General features: G+C 42.9%; 1 protein-coding gene across 1 annotated transcript in view; it reads right to left on the bottom strand.

Moving 5' to 3' along the window:
• Nucleotides 1–257: 257 nt before the first annotated feature.
• LOC124254244 (aquaporin-5-like) overlaps nt 258–15,380 on the bottom strand; it is a 34,611-nt gene continuing 19,488 nt past the window's right edge. The window contains exons 2-3 of the mRNA XM_046688151.1: nt 2,367–2,447; nt 258–1,991 (exon numbers count right to left, since the gene is read on the bottom strand). Of these exons, the coding sequence (XP_046544107.1) occupies nt 1,728–1,991; nt 2,367–2,447 (345 nt within the window). The 3' untranslated portion in view covers nt 258–1,727. The remainder of the gene's footprint in view (nt 1,992–2,366; nt 2,448–15,380) is intronic.

Genomic DNA, 15,380 nt, shown 5'->3' with positions numbered 1-15,380 from the left:
TTCATGCTGTTGGTCCCTGGATTGTCTGGTCCAGACTCGAGTGTTACAGACCGCCGCCATATAACTGGAATATTGCTGAGTGCAGCATAAGACTAAACTCACTCACTCACCTCTGGAGCAGGTGTAATTTTACTCCAGGGCCTAAATTTTCCAAGTTCTCTTAGAGCTAATAAGTATGGCATTTGCGATCATCTTAACACTAGGAGAGCTTCGAAAATCCAGGTCCAGGGGTATAAATACTTATGTAAGTGAATTCGTTTTGTGACGTTTACGTTGTCAATTTACTTACTATAAATAAATTTACTTACATAAGCAAATATACTCCTGTGTGTAAATGTGTGCATGTAAAGCAGGTATTAGAAAATCACAAGTCTCATACCTTAACACTGACTTGTGACAAGGTTAACGCTAAGATCGCTTTGAGGAACCGGGCCATCCCCTTTCTCCTGAACCTAAATATACAGACAGTCGGCAAGCTGGCTTGAATGCATTCCGACATTACTTAAAATTCCGTTTGTTTGTCATTCAGAAGACATAATGTCTAGCACAGTTTCACAGTTACCTAATGGCTGAAAATTTACCATGCAAAATTAAAGTACATGTATCAAAAAACACTAAAATATCTATTTGATGGAAAACTGAAAAATATACATCAACTCGTTAACTGTCGAGTTACTAGGCTAATGTGTACATTAAAATAAATGTGTCCTTTAAACACTAAGGACAAAATGGGATATATTGTGAATAATGACATATTATGTAGACACCATTATTGTCGGATGACGTAAATGCGCCATTGTTAATACTTCCATTTTTCATACTGATTTCGTTTTGTCACAAACAAGTCGTGAACCAACCAAACAAAAAGACCGTCCGAGTAGTCTCCCTTTGTCCATACTCCGCGAAAACGTATGCTTCTCCGTTTTATCCAATACACTCTTTTGTGAAAACATAATTCAAGCGCCGGTTCAGAAAATAACACACTGACACAGTTTCTGTGAAACGTTCCCCAATTTCAGAGAATTTTGTTCTTACTAAGACCGGTCGCGTCATGCTCGCACTATCTATTAGCCAACTCTACAATCGTAGCTTCATATCGTCCCATCTTACCATCTGACATTAGCTTGTAGATCAAGTATAGTTACAAATCCCTGACTTTGAAACATGCGCATGGAGGCAAACACAAGTTCCCCTGGCCTCCACAGGGGCCATTTAAGTGAACACTGAAGAAATTATGAAATTTGTTCATAGCTGGCAAACCTTACACTCACGTACTTAGATATCTGAACCGATTACTTCGGATATTGCAAAGTTATGAACCAGAAAACGTCGAGGTTTTCCATTGCAGTTGTTTTTAAATATAGTAAAAGCGTATGAATCTTAGCGCGTTCGTATTTCTAGCCAACACATTTCAAACAAACTTGGGTATACATCAAGGGAAAAGTTTTAGGAACTGGGAAGCTGATGTTAATGAAATCCGTATCCGTATCAGAAATGAAACTGAAGGGTGAGTTACATTTTTACATCAAATCAGCGTGTATATAGATACACCTTCAAATTAGAATTCCAATTTTGCCAAGCAATGTAAAACCTGAACTCGCGATCCAGTACGAAACTGAACTCAAACCTGAATTTCAAAACGGAGCAGTACGTAGCTACGACCGTAGTAGCAGTTTGGTAAGACGCGAGAGAACGCCGAGACTTAGCGGCACAGCGTACAGTCTGTTCTACACCTCGACCTGGGGGTCGTCATGGTTCGACTTAGCCCCCTTCCCCTCCCCAGCCTCCGCTTCCTTCAGGTTGATCGTCTCTACGTCATCATCTTCCTCCAAGATGCGGATCTTCAGCTTCTGGGCCTCGTACTTCTCGTCGTCGTAGGCGCTAGACAACATGCACGCCTTTGCCTTAGACATGGACGCGTTGACGGCGAACACGTGCTCGTAGAGGAGGCCGGCTGCCACACCCCCTATGATCGGCCCCACCCAGTACACCTGTGGGAGAAACAAATGTAAATATTATAAGCAGCGTGTGTGTTATTACTGACTAACGTTTTGCGCTCTTAGCAATATTCCAGGAATATCAACGATGAGAGCGCCCGAAATGGGCTTCACACATTACATACCAAAGTGGGGAATGGAACCCGCTTTGAACAGCGTGACGAGGGAACGCTTTATCCACTATGCTACATCATAAAGTTGATGATATATAGAAATATCCTCGTATGAGTGATTCGCCCAGTGCATCTGACCAAGAACGATCCTTCCGACATAATGCGTTTTTGCACATGGTGAAATACTGAAATACTGATCAAAGCAACTCCATTTACCTCTCGCCCGACTCACTCACTCACTCACTGATGTACCTACCCAGTGGTGTGTCCAGTTCCACATCACAACAGCCGGGCCAAAGCTCCGTGCAGTGTTCATGCTGGAGCCGGTGAAGGGAATCTGCAAGACATACATTATCATACATCACTCGCAAGCAAATCAACCATTATCACAGGAAACGGGCTTTACTTTTAAAGCGCCCGTAATATATTTTATGAGATGCGTGGTTTGGCGATCACAATGAAGCGTCTATTCCAAAAAAAGTATGGTTTGGTTTTCTTTGTTGTTTTACGAGGCACTCAGCAATACTCCAGATATATGGTGGCGGTCTGTTAATAATCGAGTCTGGTCCAGACAATCCAGTGATGAACAGCAAAATAATTTTAAGTGATATCTTCTTGAAAGCGCCAGATGTAATATATACTCATGCCAATAATGGTTGTCACCCCCTCCCCACCCCAACCTCACACCCCATCCCACACCCCTCTCCAATTAAAAATTGAAGGGGTGACAACCGATATTGGCATGAGTATATTTCAATATATTAAAACATACAGAAATTGCAAACATCGCGTGAGGAGATGCAGATATAACAGTATAAGTTGATAAGTACACATCTACAATCCAGATGATATATATATATATAACAGTGTGGGAAAGTAACACAGGATACGACTTGATGGAAACAACTTGTTTGTTGAAGGAAAACCAAGTTCTATGGATAGTCAACTTCTTTATTGCAATGAGTGCGACGTTTCAGTGTAGGTACTATCACCGTTATCAAGCAAGTGACTTACACCGAAACGTCGCGCCCATTGTAATAAAGAAGTTGACTATCCCTAGAACTTGGTTTTCCTTCACCTACACAACTTCTAAAATGCCTCTCAAAGAAACTTGTTTATTGCATAGAGTGACGTTTCGGTGTACATTCTTACACTGTAATCGAACCCGGGACTTTTTTTGTGTCGGTGGGACGCTTAAACCACCAGGCTAGCACACCGCCCCGTAAAAGACACTTCAAGCTTGATAACGGCGTAACCATCTACGCCAAAACGTCGCTCTATATGCATGGACAAGACGTTGTCATCTATGTTCTTCTCAAACAATGTGGGAAAGTAGGTGAGGTGAGGTGAAATTGGGTTTAACGTCGTGCTTGAGAATGTTTCGCTCATATGACGACGTGCATGCGTGTGTATGTGTATGTGCGGCTGCTTGTACTAGCCCAGACTGAAGCTGGTTTTATAGTGCTAGCCCACTGAGATACTATGCCGCAGTGAAGCATGACTATCCCACTCAGACACATTATACTGACTCCGATCCGACCAGTCCTTGTTGTACCCATTAATGCTGAGCGCCAGGCAGGGACCAACAAGTACCATATTTTAACGTCTTTTGGTATGACGCGATCGGGGATCGAACCCGCGACCTTCCGCTCTCTGGGCGGACGCTCTAACCACTACACCACGGAGGCGGTCACTGTGGGAAGGTAGACAGTGTTGTCTCTTCATGCACACAGGGTACGAGGCGTTATGACTACCAACAGATTCATTCATGATGAAATAGCTGTCATTCATTATTGTGGCAACACTTAATTACATTCTTTTCACACTACGTTTTTGCCGAGGTGAAGTTAAATTTTAACTCACTCACTCATACTACGTTTTGCTACGTCAGCGCTTTCGGAATGAGCACTTGCAACATGTGCATGTGCATGCACATGGATGTCAAAAACTGCTGTCGTGGTAAATTGTTCGCCGCTTGATCGTTCAAAAACGTGAAAGGCTGGTGGGCCACATTCTTGCCTCGACTCCTTCAACGTCACGACGTTTCAACGTCAGGTGACCGCGCATTTCATTGCCACCGAAACTCTTTTCAGCAGACGTTACTTGTAAGTTACAATGAAAAGACGTTTAAATATAATACCCAAACACCTGACGTCCACTTTCTTTTCTGCGTCAGTTTATATAAACATTAACCTACATTTCTTACGACACCCAAGGTACAGTGGGCTCTATTTATTCATTATTTTCGGCTTCGTTGGATATATGGGTCAAGACATATCTTGTTGTGGGTAGCCTGGAACTGGGTATTCCTGGGGTTTACAGTGGAAGGAGAGCCAACAGATCGCAAGTCGTAGACGGTCCAGAAATGAAATAATGCCCAGAGCGGAGTTAGTTCACAATGAGCCACAAAATACTTATTCATATTCGTTCTATTTTAGGCCTATAGATAATCGTAAAAACATCCTTCGACCATGTGCAATGCTGGCTATATCAGTGATCTGACTTAGTGGCAGTGCTAACGCTGGCGCTAATTCCTCGTCGTTTAGACAAGTTTTTTCTGTATCCCTGTTGGACACCCAGACTACAACTTGATACAAATGTCACTTAGCTTCAAGCTTCCCTTTGAGATAAGGCCTCGGGATTTGCTGAAGTCAGCAGAAAAAACAATCCAGTCCTACCGAGATACGAGTGAAGGTCTCAGAAATGAGTCCAAAGTTTTAAAAGTCAGAAAAAACCTTAAGTGCTATGAAAGACTCTTTTCTTCTGAGGGAGGCAATTTAGGAAAAATAGATTTTAAATTAGTTTAATTATTTATAAGAAGCTGATGTTTGATATCAGATGTATAGACACACGGTTGTCGGGTTATCTCGCTGCCGGAGGGTCTCAAACTAAGGTCGAGGTTGTAACAGACATCCACTTTTGTTACATAACTAGGGAGGGATATGTATCTATTTATATCTTTTCTCCGTTCCGTACTTTGATAAACAAAACCGAAATATATGTCAAACATAATGATAAACACATAGCTGTATTGATTCAGTGCCTCGCTCATCGGTCAAAATGCCGATGTTATCTGCATGTATACTCTCCCAAAAGAAACGCATATAAGAATTTCAACTGTATTTTTATGTTTATTTTGAAACATGTTGTAGGCTTTATGAGTTAATGAAATATAGCGAAATTGCACACTGGGAATGCAGACTTATCCGTCTTTGGCACCAACTCGAGGAAAGTAAGTTTGAAGTCAATACCTCGTGTGACCACCGTGGGCATCCAGAACTGCACGGCATCGCCTCGGCATCGAACGAATAAGTCTCAGAATCTTGTGTTGCCCAATCGCAGCCCACTCTGCCTGTAGTGTCTGTGCAAGTTGCTGAAGTGTCTGGGGCTGAGGGTTACGGCGTCGCACCCTTCTGTCCAGGGCATCCCACAGATGTTCGATCGGGTTTAAGTCCGGTGATCTTGAGGGCCAGGGGAGCACATTGATGTTGTGGTTCTGGAGGAAGTCTCTAGTGTGACGTGCTGTGTGGGGCCTGGCATTGTCCTGTTGAAACAATTCCCTCTGGCGATCAATGATTGGAAGGAGGTGTGGGCGTAGGATTTCGTCACAGTACCGTTGAGCTGTCAGGTTGCCCTGGATCATCACCAAATCACTTCTCCTACGGCAGGTGATCGCTCCCCACATCATAACACTACCCCGGCCGAATCTGTCCACCTGGGGAACGCAAGCGTCGGCGAAACGTTCACATCGACGTCTGCACACCCGCATTCCTCCATCGCGTCGTTCCAATAGAAATCGTGATTCATCACTGAACCAGATTCTACGCCAATTCGGTTGGTTCCAGGCCTGAACGTTGGTGCACCATTGAACTCGATGTCGACGATGTTGTTGTCGAAGCACAGAGCCAAAATAAGGTCTTCTGGCACGTAAACCAGCCTCTCTCAACCTGTACCTGACGGTCTTTGCAGAAAGCCTCCTCAATCCGGGTATTTGTCGAGCGGTACTGGTCGCCGTAGCTGTTCGATGACGCAGGTGATGTACCCGGATGTAGCGATCCTGCGCCGCAGTGGTCGTTCGATGTCGCCCACTACGAGGGGAATCTGCTACCGCATTCTGCCGGCGATATCTCTCCCAGAGCCGTGAAATTGTGCTTTGGTGAACATTCATGCGTCGGGCAACTGCACGTTGAGACTGGCCAGCTTCAAGCAAACCAATAGCGATATGACGGTTGACTTCACTTTGACGTGGCATTTTGCGTTCGTCAACAATATTCCAAATACAGTGAATAATCGACAGACAGCGATCAACCTTTTTATACCCATCATTGAGACTATCTGATTTTGTTGTGATGTTTCAAAACTCCATAGGACATATAAACAGAGCAAAACCTTTTGTAAAATGAATCACGTTTTAATTCATTGCTACATGAAATTGCTATTTCATGATGCGTTTCTTTTTTGGGAGAGTATATGGTTTCATTAATCTCAGTACAGCGACATCCCGTTCGTTGTACAGAGAAGCCTATGATGAATGTGACACGTGCTGCTGTAGAGTCGAATAGAGGGGTAATCGTTTAAGGAATTCTTTCGTTAAATATATTTTACAGCCATGAGCCTGAAAAAGTGCATGAATACAGTACATTAAAGTCTATTATTAGTGCATTTTCAAAATTTATTATCCTATCTTTTAAATTAAAGAACTCTTTCAGTAAATCAAATAATGACGTATTTTCAGCTGTATCTGCTATTCGACTACAGCGGGATTAGCCCTGTGGTTAAGGTGTTTGTTCGTGACGCTATTTCCTGTGCTCGTATCTGATCTGGGGTTAAGTGTTGACTTGTTCTCAATGTCTCAACCTTCCTCGGTCCTATCCACCACCCTAGACTAACAGAGGTCAGGTATCAGTGAGTGAGTTTAGTTTTACACCGCTTTTAGCAATAGTACAGCAATATCACGGCGGTCAGGTATGAGTGTTACAGTGCGATGGTCTAGGTTGGTGAATAGGACCAAGGAAGGCTAATCCCGTTGTGTTGTATATTTCTTTTGTTCACGATATCAGTCACTGCTTTGTCTGGCCAACTCAATTATTTACAACACGCCTTCACAGACCTGCAGTTTTGCAGAGTGCGATTAAACAAGAAAATATTCGGCGTTTATTCAAAGATTTACGGTATTCTTAACATGTGACGTGCACGCCACTCGCAGTTTATCAAATACTTGTACTCATGATATTCCCCGATCCACTGCAGATAGGGCTACATCTATGTGTGTGTGCATGTGCATGTGCTAGCTTGTCAGGACGTGTTGCAGCTAATTGACCAGGCTGTCCCCACGTACAGACCCCCTCTGTCCTCTGTTGCAATGACTGCAACATTGTCGATATTCAGATACAGAGATAGTTGACACCCCAGCACCACCCACAGTGTCCTTGTTATCTGGGGGAGAGTGAGAATGTGAAGCTGTCGACAGGGACATGTAATATTTCATCACACCCAGAACAATGCACCATGTATCAACACTTGGTCAGGGGAGGTCGAGGGAAACACACTAACATCACGTAGTCAGCTGATTTACTTGATCAACTTACAACTGTTTCTGTGAACCCCGTTGAAACTCCCATGGTGGTTGTTTACACGACAGGAGTGTCAGGAGAGAGCGGAGCCAGGAGAGGTATGGGGATGGGGCGACATTTTTAAGATCTATTAGAGGCAACATTTCCGTTTAATGATATTGGTTTATTCTTTGAGTGGCATTTTAGAAGTTTGGAAGTAAATAATAATAGTGGCTATTCATAAAATGTCTGTATCCGGGCTCTTGTGCATACTCAAGGCGCAAACACATTATTACCCGGATAACCCAAGCTGCCCCCGGGTACCCGTTCACTTTAGATGAACAGATGCAATTTTAACAGACTGACACGCCTAGGGTGAGACCACACGTGACACGTGTGTTAAATACTGATAATTTATGTAATGTGTGTGGGGCGGTGGGGTAGCCTAGTGGTTAAAGCGTTGGCTCGTCACGCCGAGGACCCGGGTTCGATTCCCCACATGGGCACAATGTGTTAAGCCCATTTCTGGTGTCCCCCGCCGTGATATTGCTGGAATATTGCTAAAAGCGGCGCAAAACTCAACTTAGTGTGTGTGCGTGTGTGCGTGTGTGTGTCTGTATATGTTTGGGCTTGCGTGTGTTTATGTGTGGGTGTGATTTTATTACCAGTGTTTTTATGCAACTGTGATTCTACATGTGTCTCATAGGCCATTTGGCCGGATGCTGAATTTAAATCCCTGTAATAATGTAACGACTTTTTTTAATTAATTGCAGCATGTGACTCTAATAAACTATATTTCTTCTTCTTCTGTAAAAATATAAGAAGTTGTTATTCCTAAATTTGTCAGCACAATATTGCTTAGCTGACTATTGTTTTTGACTTTGTACTTGAACTCGAAATGGTTTATATACAGTATTAAGCACAGTATTTACATAATACTGTTGTGGGTGAGTGAGTGGTGTTTTGCGCCGCTTTTAGCAATATTCCATTAATGTCACGTCGGGACACCCAGGGATGGGCTTTATATACTGTACCCATGTGGGAAATCAAATCCGGGTCGAGAGAACGCCTGAACCACAAAGCTGTCCCACCTAATGCTGTTGGATGAGCAATCTTACTATTACGTCGGATCAATTCTGATCAAGCACTTCACATGCACAACTCGTAGCGAATAGCTGCAAACGTACTGATACAGCGTTAAGCAATATTCACTTACTCACGTTCACACTAATACGTTCTGGTGACGTGAGAGTTTGATTTTATTCTTAGACTGCTATTTTGTCTAATTTTAAGTGACCCGTGAAGGTCCGGGTTAGAATATTGATCTTCAGTAACACATGCTTGTCGTAACAGGCGACTAACGGGATCGGATGGTCAGGCTCGCTGACTTGGTTGACACATGTTATCGGTTCCCAATTGCGTAGATCGATGTTCATGCTGTTGATCATTGGATTGTCTGGTCCAGACTCGATTGTTTACTGACCGCTGGAATATTGCTGAGTGCGGCGTAAAACTAAACTCTTTCACCCACTCACTCTAATATTAAGTAAAGCGGAAATGTGTTGATAATGGTCACTTGAGAATAAAAAGTCTTAAAAGTACAGAAAAGATTTCAAACAACAGCTTGCACGTTATGACCGTCTGGAGACTCTCACCATATTCAGCCGCTGAGCAAGTCGGTCACCATTTTTTTCTTGAAAAGTTCATTTTATGTTAAAGACTTACACTTGTAATAAATCATTTCCTCAACAGGCCAAATACGGACTTTTAACATATTTCAGCCTCAGTTTCCTGTTTTGGATTGTTACAAATACAAATACACAATTGTCCAAAATACACTTAGTTGCTGATATATGGACACTTCAGATCACATTATTCACAATTTAATATTTAAATTTTTTAAATTTAACAGTTCTTGTGGGCGAAAATCTGTCACAGAAAGTCCTTAATACTGACTCAGGCACAGCGGCTTGTGACAGTGTATTGTTTGAAAGCATTACCACTGGTATATAATTTGCACTCCAAAGTATCACTAAACCCTTCCTTAGGGACCCTTCATAATTTATGGCAAGGTGTGTGTATTAGTGTGTGTGCGCGCGCGTGCGTGTGTGTGTGTGTTGATTTTGTACATGACAAGCAGGGGGGTGTCACTTACTTTGTACATACATTTTAGGGGGGGGGTGTCACTCACATTGTACATGCTTCTCCATAAAAAGCATCATCACCCCCCTAGCCATAAATTATGAACGGTCCCTTAGAAGGCTAACCATAACCCCGGATATGTGTTGAAATCTTTACCGTGTGAATCTCTTCTGCAGCCATTTAATGTCGAGATAACTTGTTACATGTGTCCTGTGACACAATTTGTGACATGCAAGTCTATTGCCGACTGCTCCGTATACAACAACCCTCCACCAGCTGACTGTGGGGATAGGTCCTGACGGTGTTGACACAGGGCATTCATTCCGTGGCAGGGGATATACCAGGTGTCTGTTCGCCTGTGTCATGCACACACAGACACGTGGGCGGCATACCGACATGGCCGGGAACCTACCTCGTCTTGGAAGTACATCACATTAGTGACTGAGGTTGAGGGCTTCATATATGTCACATGGGTTAGAACCACAGTCTTTGGCGTGGCGGGTGGTCAGTAATACAAGACATTCAGCGAACCCTCGTTGAGTCGAATGTATCGAATGCGTTGTTCGAGTGAGTGAGTTAAGTTTTACGCCGCACTCAGCCATATTTCTAGCTATATGACGGCGGTCTGTAAATAATCGAGCCTGGACCAGACAATCCAGTGATCAACAGCATGAGCATCGATCTGCGCATTTGGGAACCGATGACATGTGTCAACCAAGTCAGCGAGCCTGACCACCCGATCCCGTTAGTCGCCTCTTACGACAAGCATGGGTTACTGTAGATCAATTCTAACCCGAACCTTCACGGGTGCGTTGTTCGAGAAATGCGGACTGAGATATCCGACCTTCAGGATTCTTTGGTCAGGGAGATTAGTTAGGGGGAGGAGATGGATTTTGGAGGAGGGTCTGACATACAAGACGTTCATGGGGAGAGGGGAGGGTGGTCAGAAACATCAGACGTTTTAGAGGTAGTGTTGGGGTTGGTGAGTGAGTGAGTCAGTGAATGATTAAGTGAGTTTAGTTTTACGCCGCTTTTAGCAATATTCCACCAATAACACGGCGGGGGACAGTATAAATGGGCTTCACATACTGTACCCATGTGGGAAATCGAACCCGGGTCTTTGGCGTGACGAGCGAACACTTTAACCACTGGGCTACCCCACCGCCCCTTGAGGTGGTCACACTCAATGTTCTGGTGGAGAGAAGGCGATTGATCCGACCCACTCAGCGTTCTACAGGGGGACGGGTGTACAGTGTACCGGGAAGCACTTGAAGCCAAGACAACAACCCATTGTTGTACACAACACACATATAACGGGCTTGTCATGCCTGATAACGCATACAGCTCACAGCGTCTGTGACGTGGAGGGGTGGAGATGGCTTATCTGACAGAATTCAGTCAAACTGTCAGATGCTCGCATAATACTCTGCATATTCATACATTCCTTGTGTGTCATTGCCACAGCCCAGCTGTGTCTCAGGCACGGTCCTCTGACAGGGAACACTGTGGGAGTAGGTAACACTATAACACTGTGTACTGATCCCAAACTTATGGCACTCTCCCAGATTGCATGGTAATTGTTTTAGTGAGGAGTTAATTAACAATTACCTGATTTATATATAACGTTCCTTAACTCGAACTCCATTACACATGTCGTTAACTAACCTCCAGGGCCAAAGAATGCTGAAGGGCGGACACCTCACTCCGTTTTTCTCGAACAACGCGTAAGTAAGCATACGTTCGATGCTTTCGACTCAACGAGGGTTGGCTGAATGTCCCATGAAATCAATAGTGGAAAAAATGGGAAATATTGTCAACAATGCAAATCATATTTTCACTGTTGGGTAGACTAGTGGTTAACGCGTTTGCTGGTCAAGCTTGAAGGCCGGGTTCGATTTTCTCAAGCCCCAAACCCGTTTCTGCAATAGTGTTGAAATAGTGCTAAAGTGCCGTAAAAACCAACTCTCCCACCCACTGTCTACAGAATATGGGCCGAGATGTGTACCGCTACATTTTGAGTGTATCCGGGTAAAATACGCATAGAAAATTTGAGTCTGTTGGAATGAATCACACGATGACCAATGTTAACTAAACAAGGTCCTAATGAACAACGCAGTTACTGAAATCACGACTCGCGGCGAATGGGAAGCGAACCGCTCTTAATGTGTCAGAACATCAGGTTTTGAAATCTTATATAACCTTATGCTTATAATTAATGTCACTCTGTAAACATAATGTGATAACATGAAGAAACATATTTAGTAAGCGTATATCCATTATCAGAACTGTATTACCGTAGTTGGTACATTGTATGAGCGGGGCCGTATTGTAACTTCATAATATTCGAACAATCGAGATGGCGAGGAATAGACAAGATTGACAGATCGAGTTACTGTAATATAGATCCACAGCAAAATCGCAAACACGAGAAGTTAAGAACACAACACATGTAAGCGATGACAAACTGAAATTGAAACGTATTTTTATCAGTAGCAAGCGAGAACCATAGAGTACACGTATAACATATAGGATGGACAAGACAATATGGACGCTAAGCAATGTAAACACTCAACTATACATCAACCATCGCCGAGTCAGGTAAAAAGGAAATGTATTTACACTATTTAAGGACAAAATGGGTATTCCAGACATCCACTGTTTGATTATTTGATCGAATAATGGTGTGAAGTTTGCAGTCCACATTATCTGGATATACATTGGTTGGACAATCGGTGTGCATTGCTCTACACTTGCACAGATGTGGCAGGTGATTGTGTGAGGAAAGAAAATACATGTATCGAGGATCCGTTCTCGCCTATGTGAAATGTTTATTTCGATTCTCATAACAGTTAATGTATCGAATGCCTACTTGGAGTTAAATGTAGAAGAGCAAGTTGTACGTAGTTCAAAAGAGCGTATAATTTATCTCCAATTTGGGATATATATTCGTATATTACTCTAATATAAAGAAGGGGTTGGGACCAGAGAATTTGCGAAACAACTGCGACGGTAGTTTTCACCCCTACTCGCCCTGTAAATATATAAATGCACGTATTGCATGGTTGCTACAGTGATTAGAGTGGGGTGTTAACATACCCAGGAGTATTCCATGTTGGTTCCTCCCCGTCTAGGCCTATCGGAAACCTTCACACACACTTGATATCATGTGATAACAGGTTATTATCCAATGAGCTGTAGCGGATCTTGTAACTGTGATACATTCTTCGAGTTACAAACTTATTATAGAAGAATTAGAGTCCATTATAGTATCGCGTGACATAACTGCTTCATGAATAAATCCCAACGCCGACATCTGTGTCAACATCACCTACACCACATAGCACATATGATGGTGCTATTATGAGGTTCATGCTTTTCCTTTTAGGCCTTGTCTGACAACGGGAGGAGATTGTTTATTCCCACATCACGGACAACGCCTACGCGACTGGACGGACAAATTTTCTGTACAGAATTTTGGAACTGGTCCCTTGTGGGCCCTCTTAATGAATTAAAACCACTGAAAGTGTATTGCCAAGGCTGGGCGTACATCATTGGGTGTTTGTATTGTACCGTTAGAAATGGAAAGAATTATTCCTTCGTGGGTAGAAATATTTTTAACTTCAACAGGTCAGTTTATGATAGTCATCTCCTCTCTGTGTGTGAATTACAGATCAGGAAGACAGAAGAGAGAAATATGAAAATCTAACGAGTAACCATGACATCACATCAGGTCATCTCAGACCTCGTCCATCTTCAAAAAGAACAGTCCAAAACTTGAAATACGTTCTTGTCCATCTAGTGAGTCCTTGAAGTTGAATATCTTGTCTTGTGGCTACTACAGAAACCGTCTGTGTGGTCTTGTGGGCCTAAATGAAATAACTACACTATCAACTCAGACCTCGTCTATGTACAAAAACAAGCAGTCCCCATGAGTTCCAAGTTGGACGTGCCAATCCTAGATTCAAAGACTTTATCACAAGACATTGTTCTTCAGTGACTATCAACTTATGAAGATGTACAACTTCAACTTTACCTGTATAAAATATATTACTAATAACACGACATTGTAAAATATTAAGATAAGCTATAAGAAATTGTAATGGAAGTGTCAGCTGCAAACAGTGCCATTAAAGATGATATTATCGATGTCATGCAAAAATTGCCATGCCTGGGTACAAATATAACCTTTCTATAATGTGCTAATCACTCACTACTGTGTATTTCAGATCAGTGAAATAATTAGGAAGTCACTGTAACATATTTCCCTCGATGCCAGATACACAATTATGTTGTTAATATTCCATTATATCCTTCCAGCTCAATAGTTTCATTAATGCCACTAAATACCGCCTTACATACTGATGGCGGGTAATAGGTACTGCAGCTCAGCTCGTAAAACATTCAATTTTCAGTATAGGGTTGGTTGGTTGGTTGCACTCGGCAATAGTCCAACATGTTGGGTGAGATATGGACAGACTGGAAGTAACTAAAAGACATAATCGACAAGGAACACTGTCTGATGCCATTTCCTGTTTTGACTTGTACCCTATGTATGAACAATTGCCTTGCCATTGCGTGTGTTTGTCGTGGGGGGTTGGTGGTTGGTGGGGCTGGAAAAGCTCACATTCTTAGGATCACCCGATATCATTTGACCAGTCTCGGTTATCTGTCGTCAGTGAGCTACACATGCGTTTGACCTTAACTGCCTGACAAATGATACGATAGAAGTGAAAACTAGATCTGACAGGAGAAAAACGGTATCAAAACTGTCGCTGAAACACTGCAACCTCAGAGACCCAAACATAGCTATGATTCCATATCGAATGCATCACCATTGAATAACAATTTCTTCTTTGCTTGTTTGCTACAACTTGTTAGCTACCACCAAGCACGGGTGCATATTTTCATTTGCCAAGCAGTTGAATCAGAACGGTGTGATGGAATTACCCCTTATCAGAGATTTCTGATGATTACGGTCAAGTTTCTGTCTCATTTATTTATTTATTTGAAGAGTCCACGAGGACTGTGTATGAAGATGGCCCAATCAGTATTGGAGCTCTGTTGCCAATGGGTTGGTTCGGTAGCCTAGTGATTAAAGCGTTCGCTCGTCACAGCCGAAGGCCCGGGTTCGATTCCCTACATTAGTACAATGTGTGAAGCCCATTTTTGGTGTCCCCAGCCTTGATATTGCTGGAATATTGCTAAAACCGGCTTAAAACTAAACTAAACTTACTCATTGTTGCTGAGAATGAACAAGGCACCTGACCAGGATGGTGAAAGTATAACGAATAAAAACAACAACAATCTGACAGTTTAATGTCCAGATTCCCCGCTGTCTACACAATGACATCTATTGTCACGAGGAAACGTAACGCCGTCTCTCAAAAGAACAGGTCAACATATACGCGAGTGAAGGTCTCTCCTGACAGAAGTAGATAGATAGGATTCAGCAGCCTCATTGTCAGCAGCCTCGACCTCTCCTGGTATTTCCACATATCCTGTAATGACAGACCCATCACTCCCGATTACATTCAGCAGGCCGAGGACTGTCGTTACTGGTAATAGGACCCGGTGAG

The sequence above is a fragment of the Haliotis rubra genome, unplaced genomic scaffold (assembly GCF_003918875.1).
Source record: "Haliotis rubra isolate DU_JTF1 unplaced genomic scaffold, ASM391887v1 Scf57, whole genome shotgun sequence".
Taxonomy (NCBI): Eukaryota; Metazoa; Mollusca; class Gastropoda; order Lepetellida; family Haliotidae; genus Haliotis; species Haliotis rubra.
The sequence above is the reverse complement of the archived record's forward strand: the minus strand, read 5'-3'. Positions and strand labels throughout refer to the sequence as shown.